Raw genomic sequence first — 24324 nt, 5'->3', positions numbered from 1 at the left:
AAGTCTTTATTTATTCAGCAATCAGCCCTTTGGGGAATAATCCAAAAGGAATAAATCCTTTTAAAAGGTTTAATACACTGACGCACATCGCTTCTGAGTTTACTGGAACTTTAACGTACTTCATTGAGACCAATTCCTCTTTCAACAGGGCATTGGCGCCATTGTGCAACATTTTAGAATGCAAAAAATAAAAATAAAGTAGGTGAATTGTGAGGTTATCAGAGATTTTAAAAAAAAAGTGAAGATGCGCATTCACTTTGAGGCACGGGATTACTGTTCTTTGGTATTCGAGTTCTGTTGGAATTTGTGTGTGTATTTTCATGTGTGTGTGTGCTCACTCGCCGGCTGCAACTACATAACACCCTCTATATGACCTGATATATTTCGCCGCTTGAGCGGTCAGCTCATTTCATCAAATGCCGCAGAGGCCTCATCGAATAATAACCACAATAATAACAATAATCATCATAATCATAATCCTAATGTCTGACTGCATGTGGAGGTAATTACATTCGCCTGCAGCGGACGGTGTCTGCACTGATTAATCTTGAGACTAAAATAAATACTCTTCTTTGGCTGATTTGTGTCAGAAACAAAGGAGGCATATTTCACAGAGGAGCATCCCGACAGGAACGCCCAGCTTTGTTTTCTCTCTCTCTCTCTCTCTCTCTCTCTCTCTGAGCTAATTTCAATAGACCTGCTTGTTAATGATCAAATTTGTAAAAATCAATTGGGTCAATAATTCATTTTGAGAAATATGCAAATGAAAACAAAGTTTGTACTTATCTTCAAAGCAGTGCTTTTATGATTACACGCTGCAGTGTGGAGCAATAGGAAGTCCATGAAGCCAAAAGATCCATCCATCCATTTTCAGAACCGCTTGATCCTCACTAGGGTCGCGGGGGGTGCTGGAGCCTATCCCAGCCGTCTTCGGGCAGTAGGCGGGGGACACCCTGAATCAGTTGCCAGCCAATCGCAGTGAAGCCAAAAGATCCAAAATGCAAATGGTTGAATTAGATGTCATTGACAATGCTGCATGCATCTATATGCTGCTAGCTGCTACAGGAGCTGCTCCCCCCCTTCCCCCCCCAAATAGTAATAATACAGAACTGCTGACAGGACAGAAGCATGCAGGGCCACTTAAGACCAATACCACAGAGCAGAGTAAAGGTCTTCCATCAATTACAATCTTATTATCTTAACTATAATTAAATATTCCAATCGGAGAGTCTTGTCCCCACAGAGCGGGTGAGGAAAGCTCAGGGTATGGATGAAATGAGCAACCAAAAGCCACAACAAGAATAAGTGCATCACAAGAGATCAAAAGAGGAGCGCCTGTATATACTCTAAGCTAGGGATGGGCAACTGGTGGCCCGAGACTACTATTTAAAGTAAACACTCGATACACATTTATGAAAATGAAAACAGGGATTTAAATGGGGGGATGGGAGGGAATCCAAAAGAAAAAAAAACTCAGTGAATATGTGAATCTGTGGGTGGTGAAGCCATCATTTATCTATTTGCATGTTTATCTTAAACTACTTAGTGCAGACAGACCAATTTGGACTGTAGCATGACCTTACTCTGAATCTTGCAATATGACCGCCACCTGAAAATTACGATGTGACCTCGACTCGAACTGTTTTAGCAACGAAAAATAATGTTAACACCATTTGCAGAAATAGACCAGACAACGCTCTAAGTGCATCTCTTGGCTAGCTTGCGGTTTCGCGCTTGCAGCTGTGTTCCAACCAAAAGTAGAGGCCCTGCGAATAAATAGGGTTTTAGTGGAAGCCAGCGTCAAGATGACTTTTCAGAAAAGCTAAAAATGTTGCAACAATAAATCACTGCCATTATGTTTTATGTCTTTGGAAAACAAAAGTATTTGATGATTCCATTAAGAAATGAAAAGAAGCCAAGAACATTAGAACATTAAAGCGGTCATCCTGAAACAGAAAGGATGATATCCATTTGGAGTTACGCCCCGCTTAGGATATATAAGACTTGTCTAGAGATGTTGCCTTTGCGCATTTGTGCCTTGCTTGTATCACATCATATATCACATCACATCATACATATCACGATTGCTTGTATCACACTTGTGCCCTGAACGTTCAGTAAAGCCTCTTGCAAGAACTTCTCCATTTCCAGCCTCGGATTTCGCACCTCACCTCAGCCCGAATTCAAATGAACACGCGGAGGACCTGTGGGGTGCAGAGGACGGTGAAAGGATCCCGCCGTGTCCACAACAACCTCTCCCTCCCCCGCCTCCATCAGTAGCTATTTAGTTATTAAGTCGGTCGGTTGGTTGGTTAGCTGTTATGTTTCTCCATCGGTTAGTCGGTCAGTCCGTCAATTATTCAGTTGTTTGATTGATTTCGTGGGATAGTCGGTTGGTTGGTCACTTAGCAGTCACTTCGCAGTCAGTTAGCAGTTTATTTGGGGAGGCAACCATTCAGTCAGTTAGCATGCCTTGGTTGTTACGTTAGATCTTTAGTTAGTCGGTCAGTCGGTGAGTTAGTGAGCAGTTTATTTGGGTAGGCAATCATTCAGTCGGTTAGCATGCCTTGGTTATTACGTTAGCTCTTTTGTTAGCCAGATACTCTGTGAATTTGTTGGTTAGTGGTTTTCTTGGTCTGTCGGTCGGTCAGTTGGTCATTCAACTCTCAACTCAACTTTATTTATTCAGCAGTTTAAAAACTACCACAGCTGGAGCAAAGTGCTGTACACAGATACAAGAAAAACTAATACATCATGATATCAAGCACCTTAAACATAAATCACTTAAAACACTAAAACAAAGTAAAAATAAATAAATAAATAAATAATGAATACAACATAATCCTAAAACAGGTACAGAGTCACAAGTCAAGTTGAAAGCCAAAGAATGAAAATGGGTCCACAATGCCTCATCAATTACATCAAGTATCCCTTCTTTTACATGTCATACAGAAGAAATTTACAGAAACAAAATACGTTCATTCACATTCGTTTTTTTCTTTCATGTACTTTATTCCACATTCGTGTCTTTTAATCCCTTATTATGCCCCCAACAGCTGTCTATTAGACAGCTTTATAATGAATGTCTCTTCTTTGTGCCATTTTGCCATGAATATCAACTCCACTCATGCTTTAGTAATTCCATTCTTCATTCCATTAGTAGTAGCACACTCACACTGCACTCACTGCAGTGTTCTTCTTTATTTCTTTATTTTTTTAACAGAGAATGAGTGTACACTAATGAGGCTTTTAAAATGTTTCTCTTTAAAAAGCCTCTCAGCAGGGCCTTAATTAATCCCTTTCTTTTGCCGTGCGCCTTAGATTTAAAACATTCACTGGAGTGGATGACCTTTACATTGGCTTCGAAATGATCGAGGAAGTCAAATGTTTGTGTTTTTCAATCCACTCGATAGATGACGAAAGGGGTTGTTGGCTAAACTAACCTACGGGTTGTTACGAGTGTATTGCAGTCATTTGACAGTGTGAAAGATGTGTGGCAGCAGAAATGGCAGCGTGCTAGTTGGCTGACCTCAAACTCACTTACTTTGAAAGTGAGGAGAAAGCAGTAAAAAAAAAAAAAAAAAGATGAAGCGAGTGAAGAGAAGTTATGAGTGATTTGGTTCCATCCCGACAAGATTTCCAAGCCATTTTTATCTCTCTCACTGGCTGTCCCCATTAGCGTCTTGGAGATACGACAGTAGCATGATGGATCGGCGGTCCTTTCGGTGCTTCTACTGTAGACCGATGGCTGGAGAACTGCTCCAAGCGACGGCAAAGTAAGAAGGGTCACGTTTATTTTCTATGCATTTGAGGGCACGCTCATAGGGGCCACACCCACGCCGACTCGACCTTGGGATTCAGGAACTTTAGTGAAATATGGCAGGATATCCACCTCCGGAATTATTTGACAACAACTGGGCGTAAGATTAGTAAAGTTGAGAGAATTGAGCTATGGCGGCTCAGAACATGCTAACCATGTAGCAAACATTGCTTATGTGAACAGCAATGCTGATGCGAGCTTACTATTGCCAGTGCTATAATTTGTTTAAAACTAGATATGCATTCTCTGATCACGACCGCACACTTCATGATTTCATGCCATGAATGTCTTTGAGAATTGCGCTCATGCACATGTGAGTGTGTCACAGTCTTGGAATAGTTTTTGTAATTAATGAAGTTGGGCTACATTCAGATCTTGCTAGCACTATTAACGCTGCAAACGTCCCTTTTAAGATTGAAAACAAGACGTGACACTGCGGTCTCACCTTCTTGATGCCTCCCCTTTATTTTGAGAGATAAAAAGTTAAAATCAATAAACAAGTATGGCTTAAATTAATCCCAATGTTCAAATTGATGTTTCACTGAGGTACCCTGATATTGCCTTGCTTGACGTTAAGCATGACGGCTGTCCATCTTTTGGAATAAGTGTTGGTTTAAAAAAAAAAAAAAGTCACCAAACATCCCCCAAAAAATAAATGTAAAAGCAAGAAGCACACGGTGAGTTATTGTTTGATGCTTGCTGAATTTGCGGATGTATGAGGTACGCTGAGGTTGTCTTCCATGATGTCATGCCTTACTATGGTTCATCTTTTGGATGAAGTGTGTTTAAATGGAAGTCAGCAAAAGCCTATGAAAACGTCAAACGTGCAAAGATGGTCGTTTGATGGTTGCTGAATTGAGGTTTAGTGCGGTTACATGGGTGACAACCCCTGGTGGTTTCTGGCATGTGCGTTATGTGAGGCCGCACACGCCGGTATGGTGGGGTGGACAGAATTTGCAGCTCCTTGTGGAGTCTCCCTCTATAGAAGAGATGCTTTTTCAAAGCTGCCCTCTGCTTCATTAGCATTGTGTGATGTCCAACATGACTTCTCTGTTTTTGGGCAACTTCAAGCATGTTTTTTGAACTGCTGTCTTGAGTTACAGTGTTTGCTTCTGGCGCCTCCTATAGCATCACCAACAACACTCATTGATTTGTGTGTGTACGTGCGTGTGCAAAAATAGCAAAAATAAATCAGACTGTCGTCCGTGCACTTTTTTTTTTGTTGTTGTTGGGGTAAAGGTGGCATTTTGCTGAGTCGCTGTGAAAACAAACACCACTGGACACATTTACAGCGAGGCTTGTAATGTAAGGTAGAAAATAGCTCTGAGAGTCTTTATCGCTAACAGCCAAGATGAAATGGAAAACGTCACTCAGGAGCAAAAGATGGCTGTGTACGATCACATTTTCTCACACATTCATTTAGGACTATTAGCCTAATGCGCCCGTGACATCAGGTCTTCTAAGCACATTTTCTGACATTCACACTATGCTATCTGATGAGGTAGAAGGGCAGTGTGTGTGTGTGTGTGTGTGTGTGTATTTGTGTGTGTGTGTATTTGTGTGTATTTGTGTGCACTGTGCAGCCAAGCTTATCTTTTGATTTCAAACGTAATTATTATCAGCACGTGGCATTTTAGCCCGCGTGTAAATATGTCTCCACATTGACATGATCGGTCATGCATAAAGCGACGTCCAACGGTATTTATTGAAAGCTGTATTTACATAATGATGTCATTGAAAATGTCATGCAGCATATGAAATGATTATACAGACCTCCACCCAGGCGTGAGGTATTGGGGAAAGATCCAAAAATTCCTTTTAAGCGGTGATTATGTTGCAACTTCGAGACCAAATAAAGTGTCCGTTTGTTTTTAAACGGACACTTTATTACTTCTTTAAAACTCTCAACTGAACAGACATTTTCCTCTTCGACAACGTGCCTTCTCTTTTTCATTCCGCTCAAGAGGCGTTCAAAGACCGCCTCCAAAAAAAAAAACGTAAATTAAGGATAACTTCAATGGCACGAAGAAAATCAAAATAGTGCACCAAAACAGAAAATCCAGTGTGGAAATCACGAAAATAAATTCTTTGAGCGATGTACACACAACAAATATAATTCTTCAAAACATCAACATAGACAATGCTGAATCAGCCCAGTCTCCTACAATTACAAACCCAAAGGTATTCCCTGATGAATTTATTGCCTGATTCACTTCTTTTCACTTTTTGCCTTTTTTTTTGTCACGAGACCATTTCATATCAAACAAAAGCAAAGAAATTCACACTGTCGTATTTTATTCAACATGCCGTCAGGTTTTGCACTCTGTGCTTTGCTTTTAGGCGCACCGATTAACTCCCAGCAGGTGATAGCTTAACTTGCAGACCTCGCAGTGATTCACAGGAAATGGCAGCTAATGACTGCGAGTGATAATAATACCACATAGTGCGTCTGCCACCTTGTTGTGCGAGGAAAAGAATAGCACAACAGTATCCAAATTGTAGGTGAGAAAAAAAAATCATTCATGTAGCGCAGTTTCCAGATTGTGATTACATATAATTTGTTATGCTGTAATGTTGTTTGAATTGGTGTCAACAAGAGACCCCTGGTTAGTCTGCCTGTCAAGGAGTATTTTATTACTTAAGTTTTTATGTTCAACTTGTTATTCTTAGTTAGTTCAATGACGTTTCTTATTTCATGCTTCAGGTTAAAATGTATTCGGTTATTTTATATATTCATAGTTTTTATATACAGTATATATATATATATATATATATATATATATATATATATTTATTTATTTATTAGAGGTGCAGGGATTGGTAGATTATTTGGCAATAAATTGATTATCAATGTAATCAATCATTATTGTAATTAGTCAATTAATTGTTTGGATATCTTTTTTAATTGAAAAAAAATGATCAAAATCCTTGGAATTTCAGCTTCTCAGCAGGAGATATTTTCTGATTTCTTTTCTCATCAATGAAAGCAGATAGATCATTTTTGTGTTGAATCCAAATTAAACATTTGCTTTGGAAAACAATGATCGACATTTTCTGACTGGACCAAACCATTACCTAAATCATACTTAATTTATGGCTGTGCATTTTCTTCACTGTCATTTAGAATTTATTTATTATATAGGTTTTTATTTGTATGTTATCCAAATGTATTATTATTTTATGGTTCATTTCATTTTATAGTTTAATAATTATTATTATTATTTGCATTTGATCTATTTACTTTTGATTCGTTACGATCTCATGCTTTTCAATGAACAATATTCCTTTAAAAAAATTTCAATAAATTCGCTGTTTTGATGTCTTTGGGAAGGAGGTGGTCATATAGATTGTGTGCAACATCGTTAGTTTCTGAACTTGGATTTGTATTCATTTTTCGAGGACGATCCCTGTGCACTTTGCTGACAAGACATCATCGCTATCAGTCAAAGTGTTACCAGAGTACATGCTTTGCATATGAAGATTCAGCAGTTGTAATTTCAAACCAAACTACTGATTCTGACCTAAATTGGGAAATCTCATTCATCATCTCCCACATGTCATGGGAGGAAGCCTGAACGTATGCTCATATAGCATCTCACAACTTTTTGTCAGCTTGGATATGAAACACAATCTGGATGAAGCCTTGGGGGAGCTTTGCGCTCACTCGTTTGTAAAAATGTCAAAATTAAAATTGAATGGTCTTGTTTCTTTGTCTCCCCCTCACCTATAGTTGGCGTACAAGCCGTGGCTGTGTTCTCAGTACTTCCAGACCACCCAGTTGCACTGCACTAAGAGAATCCCCTGTAGTCAATACTGCCTGGAGGTGCAGCAGCGGTGCCCCTTTGTCCTGCCCGACAATGACGATCTCATTCACGGAGGCAGCCCCAGTTTTATATGTACAGGTATGCTTCTTGATTCTCATTTTGAAAAGACAGATAACCATCATGTACTTCCAAGACATTTTTGTTCGCCACACTTTCACAATATAAAGTCATCTGTTACTTGAATGTGTTTATTATTATAGCATGCAGCGATGTAGGCATACACGGCATCGGTTTCTTATACGGTGGAGCAGCATTTTTAGTTTCAACTGTCACCATCTTGAAAAGCTACTCTGTTAGCGTTGTAACATTTCCCAACAGTCATACAAGTGTTAAGAAGAGTTAACCATTGTATAATAAAATTAAATACAACTAAAATACAGTAAAACTACTCACGCATCTGACAGAAACAAAGTGGAGAAGGAACAAGAAGGTGTTTGCAGAATAATACTGTCCCTTTGTGGCATTGCCGGAATTAATAAAGCCTTGTGATGTTTCATTAAATGTATTGCCAGAGGGCAGCGAGGTAGAGCGGTTCGAGACTGCTTCACAGTCGACGGGTTCCCGATTTGAATCTTGGCTCACAGCCTCCGAGTAGAAAGTGTGCCCTTTTTTTTTTTTTTTTGAATGAAGTCTGGTGACTGGTGAGGGGGAACATTACGAGCAGTGAATTGTAAGAGGAGCTGAGGTGAGGCGGCACATGAAAAGTGGAAAAAAAAACAGAATATGCAGTCATGAGGGGGTGTTAATTATTAATGACGGGATGTTGCTCCAAGCAGCAATGAGGAATATTATTAGCTTGTTTGCCTCACAGTTCTGAAGTTCTCGTTTTGACTCTCCGTTCAAGTTCTCCTTGCTGCAGTGCTAACATGGGTTTTCTCCAGGTACTCCAGTGGGACTTACTTGAAGAAAAAAAAAATTGAATTCATTACAAGCTTTGTCACTAACTAATGTTGATTAATCACATTTGAATCAAAACAGGATTTGCTCTACAAAAGCAAACATTTTTAATTTCAATGGATTTTAGTGGTCATTGAATAAAATAATAGAAACAGATGTGAATATTTTGAACTCTGGAGAAAATGCATTCAATTGCATTTTAAGATAAAACAGTAGAAAAACAAATTTGACCAAAGTTAAAGTGCCTTTTGAGAACGTATTTTCTTCAAACCGTATAGCCTATACTGTATTCTGCACTTTTTTTTTTTTTTTACCAGTGGTGCTCTACAGTCCACAGATACAGTCCAAGTTTTTTTCTGATGTTAACATCGCAGTTTTAGTCCTGAAACGCTTCCCATTTATGTACATGGCACCGGCCACAAATCTGAATAAAAAAACGAGGTACGCCCGCGCGTTTAGCAGCCCATCTCTTCGATATGCCTACGTAGCGGCTGTTGGTGGGGGCAAAGTTGCCATCAAAAGCAACGCATGGACATTGAAAATAAGTCCCAACTTGCTCAATTCTCAACTGACACACACATGAATGAGAAAAGTGAAGTTTGGTCCCTGTGGTCGCTGAGTAGGACCAGACACGTTTGTTGTAAATAATGTAGACATATGGATGACGCCCCCTGGTGGACTTAAAGAGTGTCATGGCTTTTACAGCGTCGTCGTTGCAGAAGAGACTTCCTTTTTATACTAACTATTCAGGCTGAATTAGTTCCTGTGACAGATGGATTTTTGTGAACATTTTACAAATACTGTTTTATGTCACTGTGCTTTATATCCTCTCATTCTGTATTTATGTAGCCAGGGGACTATACAGTACATTCTCAACTGCATAGAACAAAGAAGTACCTAATTAAAAAATATATTTATGATAATCTGATGGTATAGTATTCTCTAATGACGAATATATTTGTTTTTGTTTTGTGTTTTTGTAATCTCAGCTTCATTTTTCTCAAAACGGAAAAGTTTAACAGGAACCTGTCCACCTCTGCCCTGTTAATGTCAGCTTTATAGATACCAACCCTCTGTGTATTGTAATAATAATGAGAAAAATACAATTCGTCGACCACAACGGGTTATATCATTAATCACGTTCAAGCCCTTACAGGCCTCTTTTGAAACGTCCAATTGTTTTTCCAAAGGGAGAATAGAATTAATTTAGGGCCATGGATTTGAAGAAATATGTAGTAGGTGTATATAATATACAATACACACACTATAACAACAGTCATATGCATATAAGTTTTTTTAAATAACATACCATATTTGCTTAAGCTAACACCTTCCAAAAAGGGAGAAATAAAACAGAAGAAAAACCGACGTGAAAAAAATCAGTGGAACAACGAAGATGAACCGTGCGAGGTATTACGGCATTGTTTTTTTATTGACAACTCTGCACACTTGCACAGATAGGGAAAAACGAAGCAGTAATAATAAAGCATTATGATTCAAAAGATGTTTCAATTTATACATTATTGCTCTTGTATATATATACTGTACACTTAAAGGATCCAAGAGTCACAGTATCTGTGGGCCAGCCACATTTCGATTCTAAACCCTCTTTGCGCTGCGGAGTCCTGTCCCCAGTGCCTCCACTGACCCCAATGTTTTACCTCTCGCGTCGCAAGGTGTTGATTATCCCGACCTTGCTGACATCGCCGTGTCCTCTAGGATATGTTTAACCCCCGCCGTCGTGATGGCGTCATTGACCTCCTGCCAAGTTTGTCGCCTCCTCAGGGTTGTCGCTTCATTTTCATTGGGCCCTGAATGGGCCGCCAGCGGGGGGAGCGCATTGGCTCATCACTCGCTGCTGGAGTTTTCGGCCCAGCCGTTCCTCTCATCTCCCACTGTGGCGGGCTTTGTGAGGACAGGAGTCACGAGTTAGCGCATTCACATCAATATGTGTCACCTCTGTCCGCGTTGTTTGTCTGCGGATGACGTGTCCTCCTGTGCCTCCTCTCTTCTAACTTGAAGTCCACGCTAAATTCGACCCTGTTGCCATCCAATATTCCGCTGATTATAACCAAAACAACCGGGACAGAACCCATTCACTCACAGGGACACTCTGTTTTGTAGCTGGACTTCACTTTTCCATGCATCACAACTTTGGTGGCGGGCGAGGACAGAAAATGAGGTCAAAGCAGATGTCACAGCTCAGACTATTGTTGCATCAACAGGACGTTTGCGTGCATGTTCGTATGTGTTGTGAGAAATGTGCAAAAAAATAAAAATAAAAAATACGATGGTTTCATCAATTAAGTTGCTCGCGGTCATACTGTGCTGTGACAAACGTGATTGTCATCGACTTTGGTGATTTTTGCAGCAGCATTTGTTGCCTCAAATGTGAAGTTTTCACTGTATTACTGGACACATCAGGTACACCGACACACTGAATGTGATGCTCGCCATGGCAAAGATTAGAATGATCCTGTTTGACCAGTCAATGATACAAGATCAATAGGCTTCTTGCTGTGACACGGAGCAATAATCCCTGAACGTTTGAAGAGGATTGATTGTAAATTGTGAGCGATTAAGAGCTGTCATGGGACAGACTTTTTACCGAAGATCAAAAAACGGTTTGTGCTGCGATATGATGATTCCTTGAAGTTGGACATATCGTTTATTCCTTTCTGATAGAAAACCAGAAGACATATGGGTTCTACCCTGATTTCATGGCACGATAACACAATTTCCTATGTGTGTTTAGGAAGTGTTTAGGTTGAATTTATAATTTCAAAAGGTATGTTAGTCCCAAACACAACACTGCTCATTACCAAAAGAACACCTTAATAGGGACAATTTAGAGCAGGGGTGTCAAACTCATTTCATATTGTGGGCCACATACGGCCCCGGTAGATGTCAACTGGGCCGGACCATTAAAATTATACCATACTCTGCTATAAATAACCAAAATATCATGTCTTTGTTTTCGTAGAAAGAACATTAGGAAAATGTTGAAATGTAATGAACATATCTTCTCCAAAACATTTGACAAAATGACTTGACTCTGTGTTTCAAGTGGCTGTCTAAATCTGCAGATGGGTCCGAAATCCTCTCTGGCTGTGACTGCTGTTGTCTTCTACTCTGATCAAAACTGTGTTCCTCCTAGCGGATGATCCATGAATTGCAGCTTATTAAAAATATTCATTCCGTGTCTTTTATGTATTTTTTCACTTTTTAATTATCCTGCGGGCCTGATCGAACCTGGCCCGCGGGCCGTCTGTTTGACACCCCCGATTTAGTATGTTCAATTAAACTGCCATGTTTTTGGAATGTGGGAGGAAACCGGAGTACCTGGAGAAAACCCACGCAGGCACAGGGAGAACATGCTAACTCCACACAGGAAAGCCACAGCCGGAACCGAACCCTGAACCTCTGCACTGTGAGGCGGATGTGCTAACCAGTCGGCTACCATTCCGCCCTTGCAGTAGATATCGTACTTCAAAATAAAGTCCAAGAGCAAAAGCAGGACTTATTTAAAGTTTAAATATGTACATTGTGCCTGCTGTACTTTCGAGCGCAAGTGCAGTGGTTAAATGTTTAATATGTTTCTCTGCCACCCGCCCCGTGCACGGCGGACAGGGTTGCTGGAGGACCATCCATCAGGCGTGGACCCTGAGGCAGAGTGCTGCGATGTGCGGTGGGACTTGAAAGTGGACAACCTCTCCCGGGGGACGCTGAAAAGAACTCACCCGCCGTGCCAGCACCGAACCTCCCTCAGCTCCTCGGCAGCGTGCAGACTGTGTAACAGCCGCCTCAAACTCTGCCTGCTGGTGCTCGTCCTCCTACACACTGTCGCCAGCCTCACTGCATCCCACAATGCAACAGGCTTGGGCCTCCCCGCCATCACGCCTCTGGAGGAGAGCCCTGCCAATGAGGAGTGACGGAGCCGCCAAGCGGAGGTGAGGTTGTCGAGGTGGTGGGATGAACGGGGGGTTGGGAGTGAAAGAGAAAAAAAGGGGGGGATTCCCTCACCATGGCAACCACTATGGAAAAATACAGCCACAGTTTTTTGGGGGGGGGGTTGTTTGTTTTTTGTTTTGTTTTTTTTGCTGGAGCTCTGCGCCTGTGCGGCAACAATTCCTAGCCAAATTGGGGGGGGGGGGGGGGGGGGGGGGAACGACGCTGGGACGCTTTGACACAAGAGACTAACAAACCCAATCAAGACACAGAAATAAAAGCGGAAAAGGGGCTCGTCGAGCCCGTTAGGTAGGAACAGGGGACAATGCCACAGCCTTTGAGTGGGAACGTTCAGCTTCCTGCTGGCTGAGTTTCTCTCACTTTAGCTTTTTTTACACTGTGTTCCCATTCATGGTTTTCTGTTACACTGTATGAACCACCACAATCAGATTCTCTCTCTGACGCCCCATCTTTTGTGTTTGTTTGGCCGACAGTAGGTGACCTGTACAAGCAAAAGAATTTGCTGCAAGAGTGATGTGTGCTAGAGTTTTTCCTTTTTTATTCTTTTGTTTTAATCAAACATCCTTCGGACCTTTTTTTAAAAAACAAAAAAATGATTATATAGAGCCCTGACTGTTTTGTTATGCTCACAGTCTGTGAAAGCAACACAGGGTATTGAATACAATAACAAGCTTCAGCCCGGTTTAGACTCCCATCTTTGATGATTTGATCACAAGTTGCATATATCTGAATGAAAGCGGCCATAGCCTCTTTCGCACGGAGATCATGCCAATTTGCATAAACCATTTGTGCATTTTTTCACAACACCCCCAAGTCAAAGTCCTCGTTTTCCTTTTTCACATTAAAATCCTGGAAAATTGCTTAATTTACCAGTTTGGTGGATTTCACACAGAACCCAGCAAAGCATTATATTTGTCGATTACACTTTCACACAGTGGCACCACAACCCAAATCAAAGCTTGTTAGTCGTTTTCAAAGATCTCCGAAATACTACATTCTCATGGCAGATGCAGACGTTTAGCCATTTATGCATTTTACACAGAACCCAGCTAAGCAGAACATTTCTGCAACTGTGTGCAGTTTCACACAGTATCCCATGATCAGACAATGAGACAACGGCAATTAAGTCAGTACACACCTGCCACCATCTAAAGTGCTTCCGAAAATAACATGCTGATATTCTAGTCGGCTTTTCCTGACTTTTTTTTTTTTTTGCTTTCTAGCAGAAGCCTCAAGTTTTTGTGCTAACACTGACTGATATTTCGAACAGTTCAGAATTCCACCCATTTTTCCAAGACCCCATTTCCAACTGAAGAAAAACACCACCTGCTGCCACCACCATGCTTCATTGCAGATGTGGAGTTCTTTTGGTGATTAAGCAGTGTTGTGTTTGTTCCAAACCTACCTTTTGGAATGATTACCAAAAAAAGTTCAGCCTTGGTTTCATTGGACCATAACACACTTGTTTGGGATATTTTGCTCCATTTGTTGTGGTTTCTTTAATTGGAACTGGTGCCTTACTTCCACAAGGTGGGTGTAATTATGAAACGTTAGAAATACCTGACAGTGTTAGCGCAAAACCGTCGACAGCAAAAAAAAAAAATAAACCACACACACAAAAAAAAACTGTCATGACAAAACCACAAAAACATTCGGGGTTAATAAGAGCTCTTCCGCTGTTGACGTTTACGTGTCATGTGATCAAAGCACCAAAGAAGGGTTTTCATACAAGGGCCTCACTGTTGAAACACAGGTTTATGGGTCTCCCTCACTTTGTTTTGTGAGATATTTAACATGGGTTAATTTGTCAAAACCCAAAATAAACAGACCAGATTGTTTTCCACCTCAGAGATGTACACCATACAGTGGTTTCTGTTCCTTTTTGGCGTCCAAAATGACATCAAACGTGGTTTTGTACATCATCACCTAGATGAAGCTTTTCTGCACCTACGCAGGTTGTGCAATGACTTTTAAGTGCATCCCTTTTTTCACAAAAAAGGTGTAAAGACAATTTGGATTTTGCCTTCTTGTCTGTTTTCAAGTCACGTTAAACAATCTGTGCTACTTTTCTTGACTGAAATGAGTTTCCCATCACCATAGCTGCTAGTTTTGTAAAGCGAGACTTACATTTGAACGCGAGCCAAATGATCAAACGGAATGAAAATATGCTAACTGTGGCAAAAGAGAAGACGATGAGATTGATCTTGTTAAACCCCAAATTCCTATTCAGAAAGCAACAAGTGAGGGTAAGCAAGCGTTCACAAAAACACTTGTTATGAGATGTGATTATTGTATCTCACAGAACAAAGCCTGTCTTAACCAAAGATGTGATGGGAGTCATGTAACCACCATACAGGTTGTGGGTTTTTTTGTTGTTTGTTTTTAATTCAAACACTAATGAATACAACTGTGTTTATGTAAGAGCTCATCTTTTCATATATCTCTACGTTTTTTTTTTAAAAGGTACCGGCTAGTCCAGTATACCTACAGTCTCCAATTCCGTAGTTTCAGTCTCTGACCTTTTTCATTCCCCATCTCTGTGAACTGTTGCTGATGTGTGTCCAAGTTGTCACAATGTCTCAATATGTTGATTTTCTGTTTACACCTGAACCAAAACTATATTAGTAATGTAACTCAGGCCTTTTAATTCACAGGCAACCTGATGACTGGGTGTTATCTCTGATACTCTGTAAACTGTTAACTCTGCGTAGTTATGCTCAACATTACCTGTCAATCATCCAAGGGGGTGGCGGGCGCATTGGAAGGAAAATGTCACCTTTCGGAAGGCATATTAACACACTAAATGTCTGGCTCATGTGTTGAATGTCATTTTGTGTGTGTGTGTGTGTGCGGCATATTTGTTTGAAACACCAAATCCCAGAATGAACGTCCATAGCCTGGCGGCCATTTTTGTTTTGGTTTGTTTCTTTTCAAGACCGACTATTTCATTAAGTAAAGGGCTTTTTTAAAAGACACCTCATTATTATTTTCACATTCAGGAACAGCTTTACCATGTTCATAAACAGATACCATATCATCCATGAGGAAAAACATGCCGATGCCGGATAATCATGTCAGTCAGTCGACATTAGCGTAGTGTAGATGTAGATGTTGACCACAGGACAGACCGATGGAACCTCAAGGGCTGACCTCATTTTATTTTATTTTTTTAATCAGTTTTTATTCATTTCTATTTCGCTCCACAACTCAAAGGGATCAGGTATTTAAAAACAAAAAAAACATTCATTCCAGCTCACAAGCGATGTCCGATGCGATAACTGATGTCAACCATTCTATGATACACCCTACAGTAGAATGATTCAAACAATGACCCAAAAATATAAAGCCCACACCTCCTTTCAAAGAAACCCACTCCGGGTGCATCAAAATGAAAAAGGGAAAAAAAAGCGGCTAGTCCTTGTGTAACCACTAGATGATAGTGTTGATCCTTTTTTGCTGTTGTCATTGCTGCTAAGGAGCTTCACTGCATCAATTGCATAACATGTAATTTTGTGGGTGCTTTGAACTGGTTCATATTTGAAGTGTTGAGGGCAGGGAAGGTCCCCCCCCCCCCCCCCCCCCCCTTTGAATTTACGCTCACAGTTGCCCCAGTGTAAAAAGAGGTGATTCTATTCAGTGTTGAAACTGTACTGTCTCTTTAAACCACACAGCAAATTGTCTTTATGATAGATAGCAATGCACAAATGAAATACCGCGAGTAGATGCAGCAACCTAGATCAACACAGTTTCTCTGATTCTTTTTCACGGTCACTATTTTGATTGGAAAATGTGTGGGGGAAACCAATTCATTTCCCCAAGACCAAGTTTAAAAAAAAAAATGTCGTTCGAGGGGTTGTTTTTTTTGGGTGGAAGAAATAGCAGTAGCACAGAGCATCAGACATAAATACACTGAGTCCATCTAAGAAAAACCCAACAACAACATTTGGATTATTACCCATTTATTTACACAAATTCATGAAGGTTTACTCCGTAATATTACTCGGATAAAATATCGCTGTCCGATGCAAAGCATGTACTGTACCTCAAAATTTTCTTTGATTTTTATTTTTGTATTTTTTTTATGTTCCTTTTTTTATTTTGTAGCAGTCTTTCCTTGTTCAAATGAAACATGCTGTCCACAATAAATGTAATATCATTTGTTTTGTAATGCAAATATTCTTTTATGAACCCCCATTTATGAAGGTTTGTGTTTTTATAAATTATGTCTATTTAATATATATAAAATTCCTCGTCTCACCCCCCCTCGGGTGGTGTCCGTCCCTCATTCAGCTCGGGTCCTTTACCAGAGGCCAGGAAGCTTGAGGGTTCTGCGCAGTATCCTTGCTGTTCCCAGCACTGCACATTTCTGGACTGAGATGTCCGATGTTGTTCCCGGGATCTGTTGCAACCACTCATCTAGTTTGGGGGTCACTGCCCCGAGTGCTGCGACCACCACAGGCACGACTGTCACCTTTACCTTCCAGGCTCTCTCCAGCTCCTCTCTGAGCCCTTGGTATTTCTCGAGTTTCTCGTGTTCCTTCTTTCTGATGTTTCCATCACTTGGGACCGCTACATCCACCACAACGGCTTTCCTCTGCCCTTTATCTATGATCACGATATCTGGTTGGTTCGCCAATACCATCTTGTCAGTCTGGATCTGGAAGTCCCACAGGATCTTCGCTCTGTCATTCTCCGCCACCTTCGGAGGTGTTTCCCATTTTGACCTTGGGGTTTCCAGTCCATACTCCGCACAGATGTTTCGGTAGACTATGCCAGCCACCTGGTTATGGCGTTCCATATAGGCTTTCCCTGCCAGCATCTTACACCCTGCAGTTATGTGTTGGATCGTCTCAGATGCCTCTATATATATATATATATATATATGTATATATATATACGGGCCGCCCATATATATATATATATATATATATATATATATATATGTATATATATATGGGCGGCCCGGTAGTCCAGTGGTTAGCACGTCGGCTTCACAGTGCTGAGGTACCGGGTTCGATTCCAGCTCCGGCCTCCCTGTGTGGAGTTTGCATGTTCTCCCCGGGCCGGCGTGGGTTTTCTCCGGGTGCTCCGGTTTACTCCCACATTCCAAAAACATGCATGGCAGGCTGTTTGGACGTTCTAAATTGTCCCTGGGTGTGAGTGTGGGCGTGGATGGTTGTTTGTCTCTGTGTGCCCTGCGATTGGCTGGCAACCGATTCAGGGTGTCCCCCGCCTACTGCCCGAAGACGGCTGGGATAGGCTCCAGCACCCCCCGCGACCCTAGTGAGGATCAAGCGGTTCGGAAAATGGATGGATGGAGATATATATATATATATATATATATATATATATATATGCATGTATATATATATATATATGCATGTATATTGCATCTCAGGCACCTGAGACGATCCAACACATAACTGCAGGGTGTAAGATGTTGGCAGGGAAAGCCTACATGGAACGCCATAACCAGGTGGCTGGCATAGTCTACCGAAATATATATATATATATATATATATATATATATATATATATATATAGTGGTTGCAACAGATCCCGGGAACAACATCGGACATCTCAGTCCAGAAATGTACAGTGCTGGGAACAGCAAGGATACTGCGCAGAACCCTCAAGCTTCCTGGCCTCTGGTAGAGGACCCGAGCTGAATGAGGGACGGACACCACCCGAGGGGGGGGTGAGACGAGGAATTTTATTTTATTTTTTTATATACTGTATATATATATATATATATATATATATACAGTATATATACTGTATATGCATGTGTGCGTGCGCTTTTTCATTGGACAGCATTGATATTTTTTTCCCATTTGCTAGATGTGGTGGGCAAAACCACCACTGCCACATCATTGCAGAGACATTAGAAGCTGAATTGGCGCAAGGCATCGAAAGCAAAAAGAGCAACAGGAAGTAAACAGGGTCCGTCAGGGTCGCAGAACCTTTGGCTTTCACCTCATAAACATAAACAAACCTCACCAGAAGCACAGTTAAAAATACGTTTGGAGGCGTGCGATGACGTGTGCGTCATGGATGGACATTTTTTGTTTGTGTGTATGTGTGAAAACAACAACTTCGATGACATGTTATGTAAATCCAACATTTTGGTAACGTACTGTAACACTCAGTGTTGTCACTCTGCTGTTTGTTCCGATGTGATTTGATTTGACATCAATATATTGCATTCAGCTGTGTACGGCTCTTTACATTCAGTCGACAACTCAGATTATTGTGGTCTGTAGCAGGTGTAGCCAATGCTTCTTTTCGACTATATCCCACGCCAACATACAAAGATCAATGTTGTTTGTTTGGGGGGTTTTTCGACTTGCACATTTATATCGCGCAAGTACCCTGATTATGATGGCCTACGTGTCTCGTACTTGTTCTCTTCCCTCTCCTGTGGATCTATGCAGAAGCCCATGTTTTTTGCTTTGTTTTGGTTGTAAATATGTTCCCTGGTATGCTGAACAATATGTGTTCGTTCCTCCTCTTTGCGTGTATTCAGTTGATGTCACGATGTTTGATTTTCTTTTTATTATTGTTTGTTTGTTTTTTTTTTGTATTTCTGATGTTTTTTTTAAAACTATTATTTCGAGCACCTGAAATCATTCATGTTAAAGAGAATGTGTTTAGTCCTCAGCTTCGTCGAGAGCGAGAGAGGTTGTGGTTCCATGAGCGAATGTGAATGCGGAAAGATTTTATCGACTCCAGAAATCGGGATGGGGGGGAGTATCATATAAAAGTATCATTGCGATTATGATTATTATTATGATTACTATTACACTACCAGTATATTGTAATATCATAGATGCTTTAGTTGGACTAACTTCTTTAATTTTTTTACAAACGACTTTGATGAAATGATTTATAAAAACAAGTCTGACAAGTCACAATCTTTTCGAGAAGTATGGAAACTACCGCGACAATGATTTAAAAAAAAACTGTGTTCCAATGAAAATAAATACAGACATATCTGTTGCTTTGCTGTCTATTCATTCTCTCTCCAAACAGTGTGGAAAAATAAGTTCAGGGATCAGTCTCCGCAAGATTCTGTTCTAAATGCGATTGCGCAATGTCATTGCAAGAAGTCTACTGAATGTGAACGATATCCCAACCATGATGTTTGAGGTTGCTGTTGTACAAACATGTTCTATGTTTAGATATACATATACACATCCATCCATTCATTTTCTTATGTTCTTATCCTCACAAGGGTCGCGGGCATGCTGGAGCCGACCCGAGCTATCTTCAGTCAATGGGTGGGCGGGGTACACATATTTATATGTAAAGAGAGAGAGAGAGAGAGTGTCAAACAACATTCACGGGCACATGGAAATCAGGTGAGTATGCAACAATCCCAGAATGATGAGGCAAAAGAATTTCATCGTGAGGAAAACATAATGCATGTCAGTAGTTCAATTCAAAAAGTGAAACTCGTATAGCTACAGTAAACTGAGATGTTTCGTGATTGTATTTATTATTTTGATGATTGTCGCTTCCACCTAACAGAAACACACAATTTAGAACATTCCATAAGAAACGATAAAGAAAATGATTTTTCATCTAAAAATTGGATCTGACTTGCACTTTTTGAATTGAAATACTGGGGGAAAAAACTTTTTTTCTACGATATTGTACTTCATTGAGATGTACTTAGAGATATTTAATGTACAATAGAAACACTGTTTTCATTGTGTCACAGAAACAATGTTGACATTGATGACAGCTGAGGATCCCTGAAGAGTCCTTCCGGAGTGCATGCATGAAGTGTGGCAGAGAAGGCTGGGAAAGTATGTTCGACTCGGGGGTATTAATTACTTCGAAGTGGAAAACTTGTAGTTTGTCCTATGTTTAAACAACACATGATCCTGATTTAACACTGCAATATATTAAATTGCCACAAGAGAGAACTGTTTGACAAATTGTGGTACTTGTGCGCGCGGGTCGGGTGCATGCAATTCTTCTTTCTACCAGTAGATGAAGGCCTCAGCACATGTTTATTTGGATCATCTGCTGGCATTGCTCTTTAAATTCAAAAATAGATCCCAATGCCATGTGCACAAAAGAAGTACTGCATGTAACGTCAAGAAGCGAATGGATGAATGAATTATTGTGATTGTTTTCATCAGCAAGTATGACTATGTACTGTTTGATTCGGCGGCATTCATATAATGTGAGAGTTCGCTGGAACCTTATGCATTTTATATGCAGCATAAGTGGCATTATGCATCAGTGAGCCAATGAGTTTGCATATTAATGAAGCTGTGGTTGTTCCATTCACAGTTTTTCCAGGCCAATAATCAATCAGTCTCTCGGCGGTCTTCTGTTCTAAATTATCATGTGTCACCGAGACGGGCTGCCTCTGCAGTGACTTACTTGCCTTGGTTTGGTTTGCACACTCGCTGTGGTAAGATTATAAACCGGAAGAATAATAATGCAACATTTCATGTGGACATTCCCCTTCCACTCGTCCGACTGGGATTAAATCCCTTATTTCTGTTGCCGTTTGTTGGGAGGGATGAAGCGCTCATTTGACTAATCCTCAACTAGCCTGCCAATAGTCACCATGCAAAAGTCCAGTTGTGGGTCAAGACTGCAAAACTGTGTGCTGCTTAAAATAAAATACTGTAATATTGAGGGAAAGGTAGTTGAAATGGTCATAAATTCCCGCCCAGGCATCTAACCATCTTTTTCTATATGCTATTGAAGTCACGATAGATCCCTGCAAAAAAACAAAACATAGGCCAGCATTATTTTGTGTTTTTGTGCTGGCCTTGATGGGTGTCACCCTGCCAGGAGCTGGTGAATGTTACGGTCGTTATTGAGTTGAGTACCCAACTGCAGAGGGGGCAAGATGTACTCTACAAACACTTGAATCTCAAACTAAAAAGAAAAACAAGGTCCTCTGGGATGATCAAAAACACACAATTAACCAAAGTCCAAAAATTCACATGCATCAAATTCAATTGGGAACAACTGGAGAAGGCACAGGTGGCTGAGGGAGTTGATTGGTTGACACAATGGAACCGGCTTGACAGTCACAGGTGGACACAAAACTTAACGAGGCAGACATTTACAAAATGGACACCAGGAAAACACGACCAACCCAATCCACTCAAAACCGACAAGATCATGACAGTGACCAGCTTGAGTCTAGCTGGTGTCACCACCAGCTACCAGCGAGTATTGTTGGGTGACTGTGACTAGTAGAATGATAGAATGGGTGATCGGAGGTTCAGCTGTTTGAATTTTGGTTGCTTTTGCTGCTGGTCTTACTCGTGACGTCACTCAACAATGCATGGTCTATGCTGGCTAAAACCTAACGGAGTTACTCTGATTATTTCTTCAGACGTCAAAGGTAGGAGGATCAATTTTCCATTTTTTTGCTTGATATGTTTAGTCGCGGGTGAAATTATATTTATTTATAATTTACACATTTAAGGCTGTTTTGTTTTGGCGGGGGCTTTTTAGTTTGCAACACAGGCGGATAGCATGCCATGGTTTCTGTTTTGTTTGTGTATTGAATTGATTCGGTGTTCAATCTTTGTTTTTAATTACAGACCTAATCTCTCTGGTTGATGTTTATTTTTAATTTTCAAGCAACCGCCGTAATAGTTTTCGGGGTTCTGATGACCCCACTAGCTACCTGGACAGGTTGTCATGTCACTTGTTTTTTATTAAAAGAACTGGCTCAGAGGTTTTTTTTTTCTCATATGAGACACCTTTTGACACCAATCTCTTTCATGAACATCCACGGTTGGAGGGAATTGGGGATTTCATCAGGTTAGGGTGCAGATTTTTTTTATTTTTAAATGTTCAGCACAGATGGTCAAAGATGAATCCTCTAATGAGGGTGTGCCTTTCAATGACCAGTCACATTAACCCAAAGTGCGCGCGCGCACACACACACACACACACACACACATACACATACATATGTGTGTGTGTGTGTGTGTATATATATATATATATATATGAAGGGAAAATAATTACTGTCTCTTATCATAGTGCCGGTGTTTATTAACTCACCTACACACAATACCAAGCTGGAGGTGTGTGTGTCTGCGCGCGCGCGGCTGTAGCTCAAATTCTCATTGGTGACATGTTGTTCTTTAAACAGGGGCAGGCACTTTCTGCATTTTTTTTTCCCTCTCCACTGATCAAAGTCTGCAAATGTCCGATAATTGGATGTCTATAAAAGATGATCTTGGTTGTTTTTCCTGCACAATCTGTTGAGGGGGGGAAATTCACCAACAATCTCGATAGCAATCAGTTCCACACAAACCATAGAATTCTTGATCATCAATAAATCATTATTTATGTTGTCACGTAGAATAGTTTCCATTGTTGTGCTCGATACGCAGCTGATTCCGTTTTGTCGAGCTACTAAAAGGCAAAAAATATATATATATATCCTAAGTAACAGCTTGCCATGGTGATGGAAAATAAATGATACAAGGTGCTGTTCCATTTGAGTGTCAAGAAACGTGTTCAATTTTCATCAGATTGACTGCTGCGCTAGGCTACCAAAGACGTCATGTTCTGTATGTTTATTTTTAGACGAACACATACTTCCCTTCACAACATCACTCACATCTGCAGAGTATATAAGCGGCTTCAAAAGTCAGCTTTTGCAAAGATAAAATTTGCAGTGTGACCCTTGCAGATTGACTTCCCAACAATGTGAAAGGCATTATAAATGCATATTCAGTACTTCGGCCTTTCCACATTTTGCGATCACCTTATTCGAATTTATGTTTTCCAAGATATAAAGGGACGAGCAACGGGTCAACTCGGAATGTTTTCAAATTTGGCAACATTGGGTAGGAGGCTGAAACATTCTGAAGCCTGCATCAGCTGCATTGGTGGCCTCACCTTAAACTGAATTTGCGAACCCGTGAAACGCAAACGTTCTTTGTTCATGGGGAAAACTAATGAGGCATGTGTCTCCGTTTAACTCCGGCGCTCATTCATCTGGACCCGTGGGAGTTTTGACTAAAGGTACTCATTGAAAAAGCGAAATGAATAACCAGCAATTACTTTCCAATATACGTTTTCAAAGATTTAATCTTTGACAGTTTTACATTCTAAAAAGTGTCTGGCGGGGGATGAAGAAAGTATCACTGCCCAAAAGCATAAAAAGGAAAAAAAAAAAGTCTACCGATAGAAATGATCTTAACTCAGCATTTTTGCACTTGAAGTTATACTCGACTAAAGAAGTAGTATATTCCTCCAAGTCATAAAGATGAGAAGCAAGTCATATACCCAAGAAAAATAATTCTAATTTAAATAAGGGCATTTTGCCCTTCAAACGTGATACAGTGCAAGTACCGGTAAAGGAATGGAACAAATTGTTACACAGGTTCACCTCCATTATTCAAGGCCACTAGCAGAAGTGATGTTCGGTCACCGTGGCAACGACAGTTGAGGCTTTTCTTCTTCTTCTTGTGCCAATATGCAATCAGATGTTTTATTTATTTTATTTTTTGGGGGGAAGCTCTTATTTTCAGGTCGAATTACAACATAATGTTGCTCCATGCCATGACAGTTGTTGTAGACTTGGTACATAGTAACTTTTTTTTTAAGCACTTGTCCTTACAGGGGTAGGAGGATTAGACTCCTATCCAGCTGTAACACGCATACCCAGTTATATCGCATGCAGTTATATGCACTTAAATCCAAGGCGACTTAAATTTTGACCACTCTTGTATGCATAAAAATTCATTTTGATATTTGCTTATTTTTTATGTGCATAGCTAGGCTACTCTTTAGTTTATGTATTTTATTTAAACG

The 24324-nt window shown here is 40.5% G+C and overlaps 1 protein-coding gene across 1 annotated transcript in view; it reads left to right on the top strand.

Annotated features, from left to right (window-relative positions):
- Positions 1–12491, top strand: part of nalf1b (NALCN channel auxiliary factor 1b) — an 84338-nt gene extending 71847 nt beyond the window's left edge. The window contains exons 2-3 of the mRNA XM_086123764.1: positions 7551–7722; positions 12172–12491. Of these exons, the coding sequence (XP_085979890.1) occupies positions 7551–7722; positions 12172–12473 (474 nt within the window). The 3' untranslated portion in view covers positions 12474–12491. The remainder of the gene's footprint in view (positions 1–7550; positions 7723–12171) is intronic.
- The last annotated feature ends 11833 nt before the right edge of the window (positions 12492–24324 follow it).

This window comes from Hippocampus guttulatus, chromosome 11 (genome assembly GCF_054856545.1).
Source record: "Hippocampus guttulatus isolate MCC_2025c chromosome 11, RoL_Hgut_1.0, whole genome shotgun sequence".
NCBI lineage: Eukaryota > Metazoa > Chordata > Actinopteri > Syngnathiformes > Syngnathidae > Hippocampus > Hippocampus guttulatus.
This window is presented reverse-complemented; position numbering and strand designations above follow the sequence as displayed.